Here is a 12,535-nt window from a genome sequence, read left to right on the forward strand (position 1 = left end):
GGGGGGGCGCCGGGGGGAACTTTTCAGAAAAAAACACCAACGTGTAGCAGGACTGACTCCAAAGGGGGGGGGGGGAGTTCAGTTACCACGTCGAATGAGAGGACTCGCAAAGTATTTTTCAAATAGGCTCGGCTTTTCCTGTGCCTGTTTAAAACATTAAAACCGTGCAGCAAAAGAGGCTGCGTGCGCTGGTCCCTCCCTCCCTCCCCCACCCCAGGCCGAGACGTCATGGGAGGGAGGTATAAAATTTCAGCAGAGAGAAATAGAGAAAGCAGTGTGTGTGCATGTGTGTGTGAGAGAGAGAGGGAGAAGAGCGAGAGGGAGAGAGAGAAGTGGAGAGAGAAAGGGAGGGAAGCGGAGGGCCAAGTGTAAGGGACTGAGCCCCAAAGAGGCGAGACGGGAAGAGGCTTGCGGAGGAAGGAGTAAGGCATTCCGGCGTAGGCTGCGGTGAATCGGCTTCTATTTTCTTTTCCTTTTGATTTTTTCTTTTTTTAAGAGAAGCCGGGGACAGAAGCCATGGCCGAGGGAGAAGACAAGCTGAGATGCTGATGACCGTGGGTCCAAGTGGATTATCGGGGCTGCTCTCCAGAGGCCTGTCCTCCCTGCCTGCCAGTTGCACATAATTCCACATCCCAGCCAATGAAGAGGAGAGGCAGCGTGAACAAAGTCATTTAGAAAGCCCCCGAGGAAGTGTAAACAAAAGGGAAAGCATGAATGGCGTGTCCGAGAGACAAGTGTGTCCTGCACTACCCCCACATCTAGCTGGCCAGCCGCTGCCCAGCCTTGCTCCCCACATATTCACTGGTGATTTTTTTTAAAGCAATCTCTCTCTCTCTTTTTTTTTTTTCCTTTTCTTTTGCATTCTCTTATTCTCCTTCAGGACAAGGCAAAGTTTGTGATTTGGGGGACCCAGCCATGGCCTTTCTGCATCTTCTTTAAAATACCCACTTTCTCCTCATTGCCAAGCAGCGTTTGGCAATATCAGATATCGGCTCTATTTATTTTTACCTAAGGAAAAACTCCAGCTCTCTTCCCACTCCCAGCTGCCTTGCCACCCCTCCCAGCCCTCTGCTTGCCCTCCACCTGGCCTGCTGGGAGTCAGAGCCCAGCAGAACCTGTTTAGACACATGGACAAGAATCCCAGCGCTACGCGGCACACAGTCCGCTTCTTCGGCCCGGGGTTGCCAGCGCTTCCTGGAAGTCTTGAAGTTCTCGCAGTGCAGTGAGTTCATGCACCCTCTTGCCAAGCCTCAGTCTTTGGGATCTGGGGAGGCCGCCTGGTTTTCCTCCCTCTTTCTGCTGGGGTCTCCTCCTCGCCAGGCCCTGCCGCCCCCCTGGCCTCTCTCCCAGGCTCGCACATGAAGATGCACTTGCAAAGGGCTCTGGTGGTCCTGGCCCTACTGAACTTGGCCACAGTCAGCCTCTCTCTGTCCACTTGCACCACCTTGGACTTCGGCCACATCAAGAAGAAGAGGGTGGAAGCCATTAGGGGACAGATCTTGAGCAAGCTCAGGCTCACCAGCCCCCCTGAGCCATCGGTGATGAGCCACGTCCCCTATCAGGTCCTGGCACTTTACAACAGCACTCGGGAATTGCTGGAAGAGATGCACGGGGAGAAGGAGGAAGGCTGCACTCAGGAAAACACTGAGTCGGAATACTATGCCAAAGAGATCCATAAATTCGACATGATCCAGGGGCTGGCGGAGCACAGTAAGTCCAAATGCTTGCTGGGTCTGCTCTGGAGGGGTTGAACTGGAATAGGAGTTCCACGGAGGGGGGCTGGTGGTGGCCACATAGCAGGGTGCCCCAGGGTTCACCACGGAGGTCAGCCATTGCAGCTGTGGATGGGTAGGTGGGTGGGAATGGAGACAGATATTCTGGTAATAGCCAGGCACTTCAAGAGGCTAGGAGCTCTGGAGCCAAACTGTATGCTGAACTCCCAACATGTCCTTAATGGATATTAACTGGGAACTGCATTGTGAAACCCAGGGAAATGTGTTCTCACACATGTGGCCATAGAGGTAACTGAGCACACAGGTGCCATGAAGGGACAGAATGACTCTCTCTTTAGAGCCCTTACCATCTGCTGAGTCTGGGTATGTCTTGTTGCTTTTCCTAGCTCCTTATGACATGTCTCCAGTTCAGTCTTTCCAGCTCTAAGAAGCAGAGTACCTGCCCCAAGTTCATGTCTGTCAAGATTTAGGAAGTCCAGGCGAGGTACAGCTTCTTGCTGCCTAGGCCCTTCAGTCTACTGCACACACATGACCCACATGAAGGGTGGGCAACACATATATATTCCTATTTATGTGGACTTTGGGGTAATGTGGACTCGTGTTACACAGGAGACACATTCATGTGTATAAAGTGGGGCCTCCCAGGCTAGTGGGAGGGCAGGGTCAAGGCTCTGGATGGCCCTGTGCATCTGTGTACAATGGAGGTGTAGGTGGGAGGGATGACTGTGGGGGCAGCCGGGATGTGTGTGTCTGGGTGTGTCTTCCCAGGAGGCTGCTGTCTGCAGAGGAGCTGTAAAGCTTCTGGATGAGACGCCTGTGTGTGTTTGTACACGTGTGGAAGTCATGTGTGTTTACTGAACGGGGATTTAAAAAACCTCAATACAAGAGAGAGAAATTTGGCAGATGTTGAGAAACTGACAGCCCAGGAAAGAGGAATGTGAGCCACTCATGGCCCCAACTCAGGGAGTAGCTCTGTTTGCTTTTCTTACCAGCAGGTGTCCTCGGTGCCCTGGTTACTTCAGCCAGGGCTAGGAGGTGGGCAGTGCCCAAGGGGGTGGAGTGGGAGGGTGAGATGGAGCCCAGAGGGTGGCAGGAGGAGAGTGGCCATGGAGCAAACAGCAGGAGGTTTAAGGAACCTGGCTGGAGAGAAGGAACAGGAGTAGGCACCAGTTCTTAAGGTGCAAAGGCCCATTGGGATTTGGTCTGCACCAGTCGGAGATGCCTATCGTTTCTTGTGAGGGTGCTCTCACTGCAGCTTCCTGTGACGACCTGGAGTGTCCTTTCTTAGGATGTGGCTACCCTGGGAAGTGGAGGCTGGAAATGAAGCAGACCCAGAGTTCCCTACCCAGGATCCTCTTGTTGGTGCTGGCTCAGGGTCTGCTAGGTGACAGCGGTTTCCAATGGCACCCAGTGCTGGATGGCTGAACTCTTGACTCCTTGGTCACCCACCAAAGCTAGTCATAATAGTCACAAATATCAGAGAAGGTTAGAAGTCTGCGGCTGGCAGAAGTCTGAGGAGAGTGGAGGACAAGACGGTAGGGCTGGGACCTTCATAGCCTGGGTCAGGAGGAGGAGTCTGAGGGAGGAGGGATTCTGAGTCATGAGAGCTCATCCTGTTTGGAGCCCTGTGCTGGGAGAGAGTGAACCACATGGAAGAAAAACCACACAGGTATGTGTAAACATGTATTCTGTTCAGAAACTCAGGGCCCAAAGGGGATAGCCTTGGGCAAAACCGATGCAGAGTACCACAGATGTTGTATAGTTTCCAGGATGCAGTACCAAGACCTTATAACTGCTACAGATGGTTTGGGTACATGGGGGCTGTGGAGCAGTGGTCTAACCTGTGCCAACTTGGTACGGTGAGGTTTCTGTTCTGGGTGCTGAGGTGGAGCCGGTGCTCAGTGGGATGCAGGAAATGCCACAGGAGGCATTCAGGTATACACAAGAAACAGGCCCAGGCTCTCTGCAGCTGGTACAGGTGATCCGGAGGTTGAACAGACAGCCATCTGGGCCCAGCCTGCAGCTGCTCAGGTGCTGGCTCACCCTGGACACACAAGGCACAGTCAGTACAAAGAAGGCAGTAGCAGCTGCTTAGCAGAAGGTTCGAGCTTCTGCTGGGGGCTGGCTCATGAGACAAGAGATGACATTCACTTCCACATTTTGTCACTTCCTGTTACCACCTTTACCTAGTGGATGAGCAGCTGGAGGGAGGTGATAATAGGAGATGGGGCAAGGTGGCAGGGGTCCCTAGAGAGGATAAATAGAGGAAAGAATAGTTTCTTGTGGGAGATGGGGTACCAAAGAAAGAGCAAAGAGAGCTGTCCTCTGCCTCTGCCCTGTCATGGGAAATCGGTTAAGTAATTTGCCCCAGAAGAGCTCTTACCTAGACAGGGTATGTGCAAAATGCATGCTACTAAGCAGCAATGTGCATATCAAAATGTACATTTTAGGTCCACATTTAACCTCTAGTAGAGGTTAGGCTCTAGCAGAACTTGATGATACAGACGAATCCTAAGTTAACCCAACCAGGAAGTGACAGCAGTTATCGCCTTTGTCACACAGTAGCAGATTATGTGGGGATAACTGGATTTGTTCTTAGCTCTGCCTACTGCTTGGGGCAGGACATTCGTACACCACAAATATTCTCCCAAAGTCAACGAAAGGATTTCCTTTATTTTTAAGAGAGTCTTAATCAGGTTAAGCAAGCACAGCCAGAAGAAGTTGCTTCTCTGACTCTTGGTTTCTTCATGTGAGGTGATCTCTCAGCTCTCTTTCACTTTGAAAGAATTTTGTCACTGCATCTGGGATGACTGGCCTGGGTATCTGCTGGGGAATATGGGTTAAAACTCCATAATTTTATAATTCGGTAGGACTTTGTCATTGGAGGTAAGTGGGTGCTTTCTATGACTCGTGGTGGGGAAGGATACAATCTTTTCAATTCTTTTAAATAATTTTAAAAAATTTTAATGTGTATGAGTATTTGCCCACATGTATGTATGTGCACCACATTTGTCCAAGGTATTCCTTGGAACTGGAGTTTCAGAAGGCTGAGTTGCCATGTGGATACTGGGAACCAAACTCGGGTCCTCTGCAAGAGTAGCAAGGGCTCTTAACCACTGAACCATCTCTCCAGTCCCCAATCTTTTCATGCCTTTATCATTCAAAGATGCTATCAGAGTAGGCATCGTTTTCATCTTCTGGCTTAGAATTATTTGTGTCTAGTGGGAGACTTTTGTTTTGGGGGGTTCTTTGGGGGGGTTGTTTTTGTTTTTCAATCAAGCAGCAAACTCAGAATTCCCCAACAGAAAGAAAAGCTGGTGTTTTGGCCTTTATTTCCTGTTACCTGTAGATTTTGTTCATTCTGAAAAGTAAAAGATATTTCATGTTAAAAGAATTCAAATGTCCTAGGTATCAATGCTATGCACACAGTAGGGCAGCAGTTCTCCAAGGGGAGCCCAGATGGAACCCAGGTCCTATCTCTCCCTTAAAGAATAAGGGTTATAGGGGGTCATCCTTGGGAACTTGTGTTTCAATAATCTCAGGATGCAGTGATCCAGGGGCAAAGAGTTTCCTTAGAGGGGCTGCAAATCCAAGTGCCTTCAGAGACCAGGTAGCAGATGCAGATGATTCTAGAACAACAACCACGGCCCAGGCACCATTAGAAAACACACAGGACACTGTGTACTCTGGGTCATGGAGAAAGTAGGTGCATGTGGCAAGGGGAGGGAGGGACCTAGAGCCTCAGTGACCTGCTGGAAGAGGAAGCCACAGCATAGCCCTGCTGATTTTGTATTCAGGAATGTAGGTCCAGCCTGACTATATCTTATCATGTCCCAGGAGAGCAAAAAAAATCTGGAAGTTTCTGTGAAATCTCCCAACTTGTAACACAGGCTTAAAATGTTTATTGGCGTCTAATTCAAAACTTTTAAACACTGGCTAAACAACACATCAGATTCATTTCAGGGTTAATCCATGTAACGTTTAAAACCATCCAGGCAGTGCTTTCTCAGGCTTCCAGCACATTTAAAGCCATGGTACCTTTAGCAGAAAATGATAAACTATGTTTCTCCCTCCTGACTACAGGAGGATCATCTGGAGAACTTGAAAAAAACTGCTGAGGACCCACCCAGTACAATCAGTCACTGGGCAGTGGGGAAGGAGTTCACTGGCTTTAAACACTCTTCAGGTGGTTCTGTCGCTCAGTCAGGAACTGCTCCTTCACTGACTCCAACAAAAACGAGGCATGCAGGCCAAGGCACACCTGGCAGCCCAGGTGTCTGAAAACATTGTAAGAGGCAGTTAGTTAAGCATGTGATGTCCTGGGTTTTCCATGAATACTGTGCGTGCATTTTGCAGGGGTTGGGGTAAGGGGGTATTATTTACTTCCTAAAGCAAAATACAGAGAAGGGTATCCATCATTATATAGTTTTGTGTGGAAACAGTTGGTCAGAATGTAATTTGTAATAGCAGACCCCCACACCCAGCTCTTGGTGGTAAAAGCACAGCTTAGGCACAAAGCCTCTGGTCATTGACTCAGGTCTGAGGTAATGTTGGATGCTAGGGCTGTTTTGAGGAATCCTCCCACATTTTGTTGATGAAACTATTAATATTTTTCCATTGGGTAATCTCCCAGGGTCTCAGTTTCAATAATGGGATATAGTTAAATTCCAGCTGGGTTCAAACCCCACCTCTGCCACCTACCACTCAAGTGACATGGGACTGTCACTTGGCTTTTCTGATGTTCTATGTTCTTATTCCTAACATAAATTTTATATATTCTCTTTATTCTCAGGTGTTGTTAGGGGCAGACAAGTTAATAAAGACTCTATAAAATGTAAGGCAGTACATTACATATTTTGCTTATTTCTTTTGTACACTTTTTTTTTTTTGAGACAGGATCTCCCTGTAGCCCCAGCTGTTCTGGAACTCACTATGTAGACCAGACTGGCCTTGAACTCACAGAGATCTGCCTGCCTCTGCCTCCGGAGTGCTGGGGTCAAAGGCGTGCGCCACCACACCCAGCTATTTTGTACACTTTAATTCAGTCTACTAGTTAGCTTAAGCTTTTGCTTTTTCTTTCTTTTCTTTTTTTTTTACATAGGAGGGCCTTACTTCAGACTGGCCTCAGACTTGAGTCATTTTAAAAATTTTAATTACATTTATTTGTATGTGTGCCACACAGAGAACAACTTTCAGAAGTCTTTCTCTTCTTCTGTATGTGTCCTGGGGATCCAACTCAGGTTATCATACTTGGCAACAAGCTCCTTTACCCACTGAGCCATCCTACCAGCCCATGGCCTCAGACTCCTGATGCTCCTGCTTCCAAGTGCTAGGATTACATGTGTGTGCCACCATGCCTGTCTTAGAACATGATTATTTGGCATATTTAATTTAAAAAATATTTTATTATTTTTATGTGTATGATTGCTATGCCTGGATGTAGATAAGCGCACCTGTGTCATGCAATGCCCAAAGGAGGACAAGAAGAGACGGTCGGATCCCCTGGAACTGGAGTTAAGGACAGTTGTTAGCTGCCATGTGGGTGCTGGGATTTGAACCCAGGTCTTCTGCAAGAACAGTCAGTGTTCTTAACTGCTGAGCCATCTCTCCAGCCCCTGGTATATTTGAGGCAATCTTATTACATTTCTAGATCTCTGGAATTCTTTGTCTATTTGCATTTGGATGGTGCTGGGGATTGAATCCAGGGTCTCATGCATGCTGGGCAAGCACTCTGCCACTCTGCTGCTTCCCAGCCCAGGAACTCTTCTTTACTTTTTAATTTCTATTTTATATGCATAAGTGTTTTTTGTCTGCATGTATGTAAGTGCACCCATGCATGCAGTGCCTGAAGAGGCCAGAAGGTGGTGTCAGATCCCCTGGAACTGAAGTTATGGATGGTTATTAGCCACCATGTGGGTGCTAGGAAGCAAACTCTGGTCCTCTGCAAGAGCAGTCAGTGCTCTTAACCACTGGTCATCTCTCCAGCCCCCAGGAGTTCTTTCATAGTCACTAACGGTTGCAGCCATGTCTTGTTTTGAGAGTGCCAGTTCGTTTGTGTCAGCTACTTCATGTGTGACCCTGGTCAGGACTTTTTAAAACATTGTTTTTTTAAATTTTATTTTACGGGTGTGTATTGCCTGCTTGCACATAGGGTAAGTGCACCCATGTTGTGCAATGCCCACGGAGGACAAAAGAGGCCATTGGATCCCCTGGAACTGGAGTTATGGACAGTTGTTAGCTGCCATGTGGGTGCTGGGATTCAAACCCGGATCTTCTGCAAGAACAGCCAGTGTTCTTAGCCACTTAGCCATTTCTCCAGCCCCCACATTGGTTGTTTTTTTAATCTGAGGAAGGTCACATAGAATGAATGAATGACTCCTAATGTCTTTCCAATACTGTCAGAAATCTATAGATCCAATAATGGAAAATGACCCTCCCCACTTTCTTGATAGCACCTTAAAATTTTCACTATGAGGACCTACCCTGAAGCGAAGGTATATGAGTGATGGGCAGTAAGAAAGGTGGATACCATATCAGGGTGTCCTGAGAACTCTCTCAGTGTACACCTTCCGTTTCCTGGCTGCCCACTGCGTCCACCCTGCTCTGGCCCTCCCCACTTAGGTACCATTTTCTACTCCCCTCCACCTTTTTCTAGCAAGGTGCGCATTGCCCTGATTCCCCTTGAGGCTCCCTTGCAGACAGTTACTGCAGAGGCCAGATTGATGACCTCTTCTTCAAAACCCAATTCTTTCAAGTCATTGAGAGGATCATCTGTCCAAGTAGCTTATCCATATCCCAAGTTACAAATTTATAAACTTATGTATGAAATTGCTATCACTTGGGTTGGAGATGCAGCTCAGTTAGAAAATGTGTGTCTTGTGGAGCTGGAAAGACAGCTCAGGAGTTAAGAATGTATGCTGCTCTTGCCGAGGACCTGCGTTTGGTTCCCAGCATCTACATCAACTGGCTCACAACTACCTGTAACTACTGCTCCAGGGGATCCAACACCCTCTTCTGGCTTCCTAGACCCTGAACTCATGTATACAAACCCACACATAGACACACATATACACATAATTAAAACTAAAGCTAACGTTTTTTTTTTAAGCCAGGCGTGGTGGCACATGCCTTCAATCCCAGTACTTTGGGAGGCAGAGGCAGGTGGATCTCTGTGAGTTCAAGGCCAACCTGGCCTACCTAGTGAGTTCCAGAACAGCTAGAGCTACAGGGAGACCCTGTCTCAAAAAGACCAAAAAAAAAAAAAAATCTCTTTTAAATGTGTGCTTTGTGTATGAGAGACTCTGGGTTCTATCCCCAGCAGCTCCTGGAACATATGCATGTGAAAACGGCTATCACTGATTCTGCTCTCTGGGTCTATTTGGACTGACTTTGAGAATAATTGGCACTATTTGTTCCTTCCAGGCCAATTATTTATCAGGGCTTCATTAGCTGATATTCACGCATTTGTTTCCTACATCTGTTCCATTAATTTTCCTTTAACAACCAGTGTCAGGCCCACCAGATGGCAATTTCCAGAAACTCCCACTCATCCTTTCCAGGATCAGGAGCATGCTTGCTGGTTTCCAGTCTCTGATCTATCCTGCCTTGTCTGTAACTTCCTAACCCACCCCTCCAAGTGCTTATGAGCTCATTCCAGCGATGCCCATTATATGTGGAATCTAGGTTCAGGAGCTTGAACTTCAAGTCCTGGCTATTGTTACCATTTGTGTAGAAAGGTATTCTCTGGGTATTAATACTCTCAGACCTTGTAATAGGTTGTAAAGGACACAGGAGCAGAGGAAAGACAGAGGCCTTTGCTCTCCTTTGTCTGACTTGAAGCCTTGGAGAGCATCTGTTACCTTCTGGGCAGGAATGAAGAGACTGGTAGGGTGACACAGGCTGACATAGCATGTGCTGTCAATGATAGAGACCCTTAAAGAGAAAGGAGTTGAAGGTAGCTAGATCTTTCGGATTGAAGAAAAGACACAAGATGTGGAGTCCTTACCATATAAACCTCCTTCCAGTTAGGTCTAAGTCATAGTATTGATTGTGTCACCATGCTGTTCAAACACTTTCTGTAGCTCCCTAGTATCAATGGCATGAAGTCCAGTCTCTGAGTCCAACACGTGCGTCTCCCTACAGGTAGCCCCCAGTATACTGTCTCAACATTCTTCCACTGGGCTGCAGCCTTGTAGCTGTGTCCCTCTTTCTCTCCCGTATTTTCTCTCCTCCCTGCCTCTGCCTCAAGCAGTCCCTCCATGTACAGTTCCTTTGCCCACCCCTCATCTTCTGCTCGTCCTCTTGCAAGGCAGATTGATGTCACCCCTTCCATGAAGTACCGGCCTTGTTCCCTCCTCATTTCTAGCTGCCACGCCTCAGTATCACCAAAGGCTCTCTCTGGTCTTATAATTTGGGTCCATGTCACCTCACCCCAACACTTATCCTCTGGAAAGCAGGACTGTGGTTTCCTATCAGTAATACCATGCTTGGCTCATAGTATTTGCTCTATGTATGTTTATTTTTATTATTTATGTGTATGCATACACACACACACACACACACACATATATATATATATGCGCACATGTGCAGGTACCTATGGAGGCCAGAAGAGGGTGTCAGATCCCCTGGAGCTGGAGTTATAGGTGGTTATGAGCTTTCTGACTGGGAATCAAACTTGGGTCCTCTGGAAGAGCAGCAAATGCTCTTAACTGCAGAGCATCTCTCCAGCCAATATATATATTCATGATCCTTCCCCCCTCAGCCTCCCAAGTGCTGTCATTAAGGCCTGTGCTACCAGGCCTGACTAAGAATCTGTATTTTCTGAAATATTAAGAAAACTTGTTTGGAGAGCTTAGCAGCTTTGAGGTATCAAGATAGTGGGAGGAAGGGACAATTATACATGACTGTCCAGTCTCAGTGACATGTTCTGGGGCTGCTCCAAGGTCACTCTGTTCCTTTTTTAGGACTCTGTATGACGCTGGGTCACCCAGAATCTTTCTTGTGTCTCCACCTTCAGGTCTGAGGTCTCAAGCCTCCAGGGAGGTTCCAGGTAGGACTGCGGCCACTTGGCACCTGTCTACTGGCAGCATGCTGTTCCCTCACTATACCTCTCTTCATTGCTTTGTCTTCTAGATGAGCTGGCCGTCTGCCCCAAAGGAATTACCTCCAAGGTTTTCCGCTTCAATGTGTCTTCAGTGGAGAAAAATGGAACCAATCTGTTCCGGGCAGAGTTTCGGGTGTTGAGGGTGCCCAACCCCAGCTCCAAGCGCACGGAGCAGAGGATTGAGCTCTTCCAGGTACCTCTTCCAGCCAGAAACTACACATTGGAAGCCAGCACCTCCACCATGTCTGGCCTCCACTGGGCATTGGGTTTGATAGACTTGGGTCTGGATCTGGCTTCTAAGAGCCTCAGTCTCTGTATTCCTCTGTCATTAAGAGGACCGAGTTCCCTGAGGTGCACAAAGGGCATGGCATTTAGAAGCCTTTGACTGGCTATTGTTCTGCTCACCTGCCCTGTGCTTTAGGACCTATCCCTGGTGCCCTGTCCTGGCCTTAAGTACTCATTCCTTTCTCTGCCCTGTAGATACTTCGACCTGATGAGCACATTGCTAAGCAGCGCTATATCGGCGGCAAGAATCTGCCCACTCGGGGCACTGCTGAGTGGCTGTCTTTTGATGTCACTGACACTGTGCGTGAGTGGCTGTTGCGAAGAGGTAGGTTGACCTTCATTTCAAAGCAACCTCAGGTTCCTTTTATCCCTCAGGAATGGGAAAAGGAGACAACTGGGGGTGTCACAGATCTGGGTTCAAGGCTAGCTTTATCACTGATTTTGTTTTTCCTCTATTCTGCCATTAAATGTTGACTCTAAATCAGGCCCCAGGGATTCAGCAGTGAACAAGACAGGTGAGCTTCCAGATCTCATGGACTTTCATTATGGTGGCAGAGATACATAATAAGCCAGTGAACATACTGATGAGCAGGGATATCAGACAGTGATAAATGCTATGGAAACTAGAAAGAGCCAAGGTGAGGCTGGCTGGGTGCTCCAACCCTGGATGCTTAGGAGAGGTCTCTCTGAGGAAGGGATTCCGATATTGAGATCCAGATAATGAGAAGCATGTCCTAAGCAAAAGAAACAGTAAGGCTCAAGCCTCTAGGTGCAAGCCTGTTTGATTGTTGTAGCAGCAGTGAACAGACCAGAGCACAGTGAGTGGGGTCAATTATGTGCCAGGCCACGGTAAGGTTTTGGATTCGCTCTAATTACGCTGAATGCTATGATGAAAGCTTTGGATGTGGATGCAGTGATGTGGCTTACATCTATAGAAGAGCCTCTCTTTGCCATGCAGTAAAGTGAAGAAGCAGGGAAAACACGTAGGGAGCATTGCAGCAGCCTGGACAAGTGTGGCAGGGGCTTGGACTGAGCAGTGCAGTGGACATAGAACTTACACAGATTCGGGGCTGGAGAGATGACTCAGTGGTTAAGAGCACTGACTGCTCTTGCAGAGGACCTGGGTTTGATTCCCAGCACCCACATGGCACTAACAACCCATAACTCCAGTTCTAGGGGAATCTGATGTCCTCTTCTGACCTCTGTGGGCATTGCACCACATGGGTGCACCTACCTACACACAGGCAATACACTCATACACATAAAATCTGACTGCTCTGACCTGGGTTTGATTCCCAGCACCCACATGGCACTAACAACCCATAACTCCAGTTCTAGGGGAATCTGATGTCCTCTTCTGACCTCTGTGGGCATTGCACCACATGGGTGCACCTACCTACTACCTACACAC

The 12,535-nt window shown here is 48.0% G+C and overlaps 2 protein-coding genes across 4 annotated transcripts in view; one reads left to right on the forward strand and one right to left on the reverse strand.

The window, feature by feature from the left end:
* Positions 1–248: 248 nt before the first annotated feature.
* The window catches only part of Tgfb3 (transforming growth factor beta 3), a 27,549-nt gene continuing 15,262 nt past the window's right edge, over positions 249–12,535 (forward strand). Inside the window, exons 1-3 of the mRNA XM_008840247.3 lie at positions 249–1,710; positions 10,869–11,032; positions 11,320–11,449. Of these exons, the coding sequence (XP_008838469.1) occupies positions 1,359–1,710; positions 10,869–11,032; positions 11,320–11,449 (646 nt within the window). The 5' untranslated portion in view covers positions 249–1,358. The remainder of the gene's footprint in view (positions 1,711–10,868; positions 11,033–11,319; positions 11,450–12,535) is intronic.
* LOC103739789 (tubulin polyglutamylase TTLL5) overlaps positions 3,472–12,535 on the reverse strand; it is a gene marked incomplete at its 5' end in the record, with an annotated part of 285,878 nt that continues 276,814 nt past the window's right edge. Inside the window, 1 exon segment of one of the 3 annotated variants that reach the window (XR_003850716.1) lies at positions 3,472–3,777. 3 annotated transcript variants of the gene reach the window in all.

The sequence above is a fragment of the Nannospalax galili genome, unplaced genomic scaffold, assembly GCF_000622305.1.
Source record: "Nannospalax galili isolate Female #2095 unplaced genomic scaffold, S.galili_v1.0 scaffold330, whole genome shotgun sequence".
NCBI classification, from domain to species: domain Eukaryota; kingdom Metazoa; phylum Chordata; class Mammalia; order Rodentia; family Spalacidae; genus Nannospalax; species Nannospalax galili.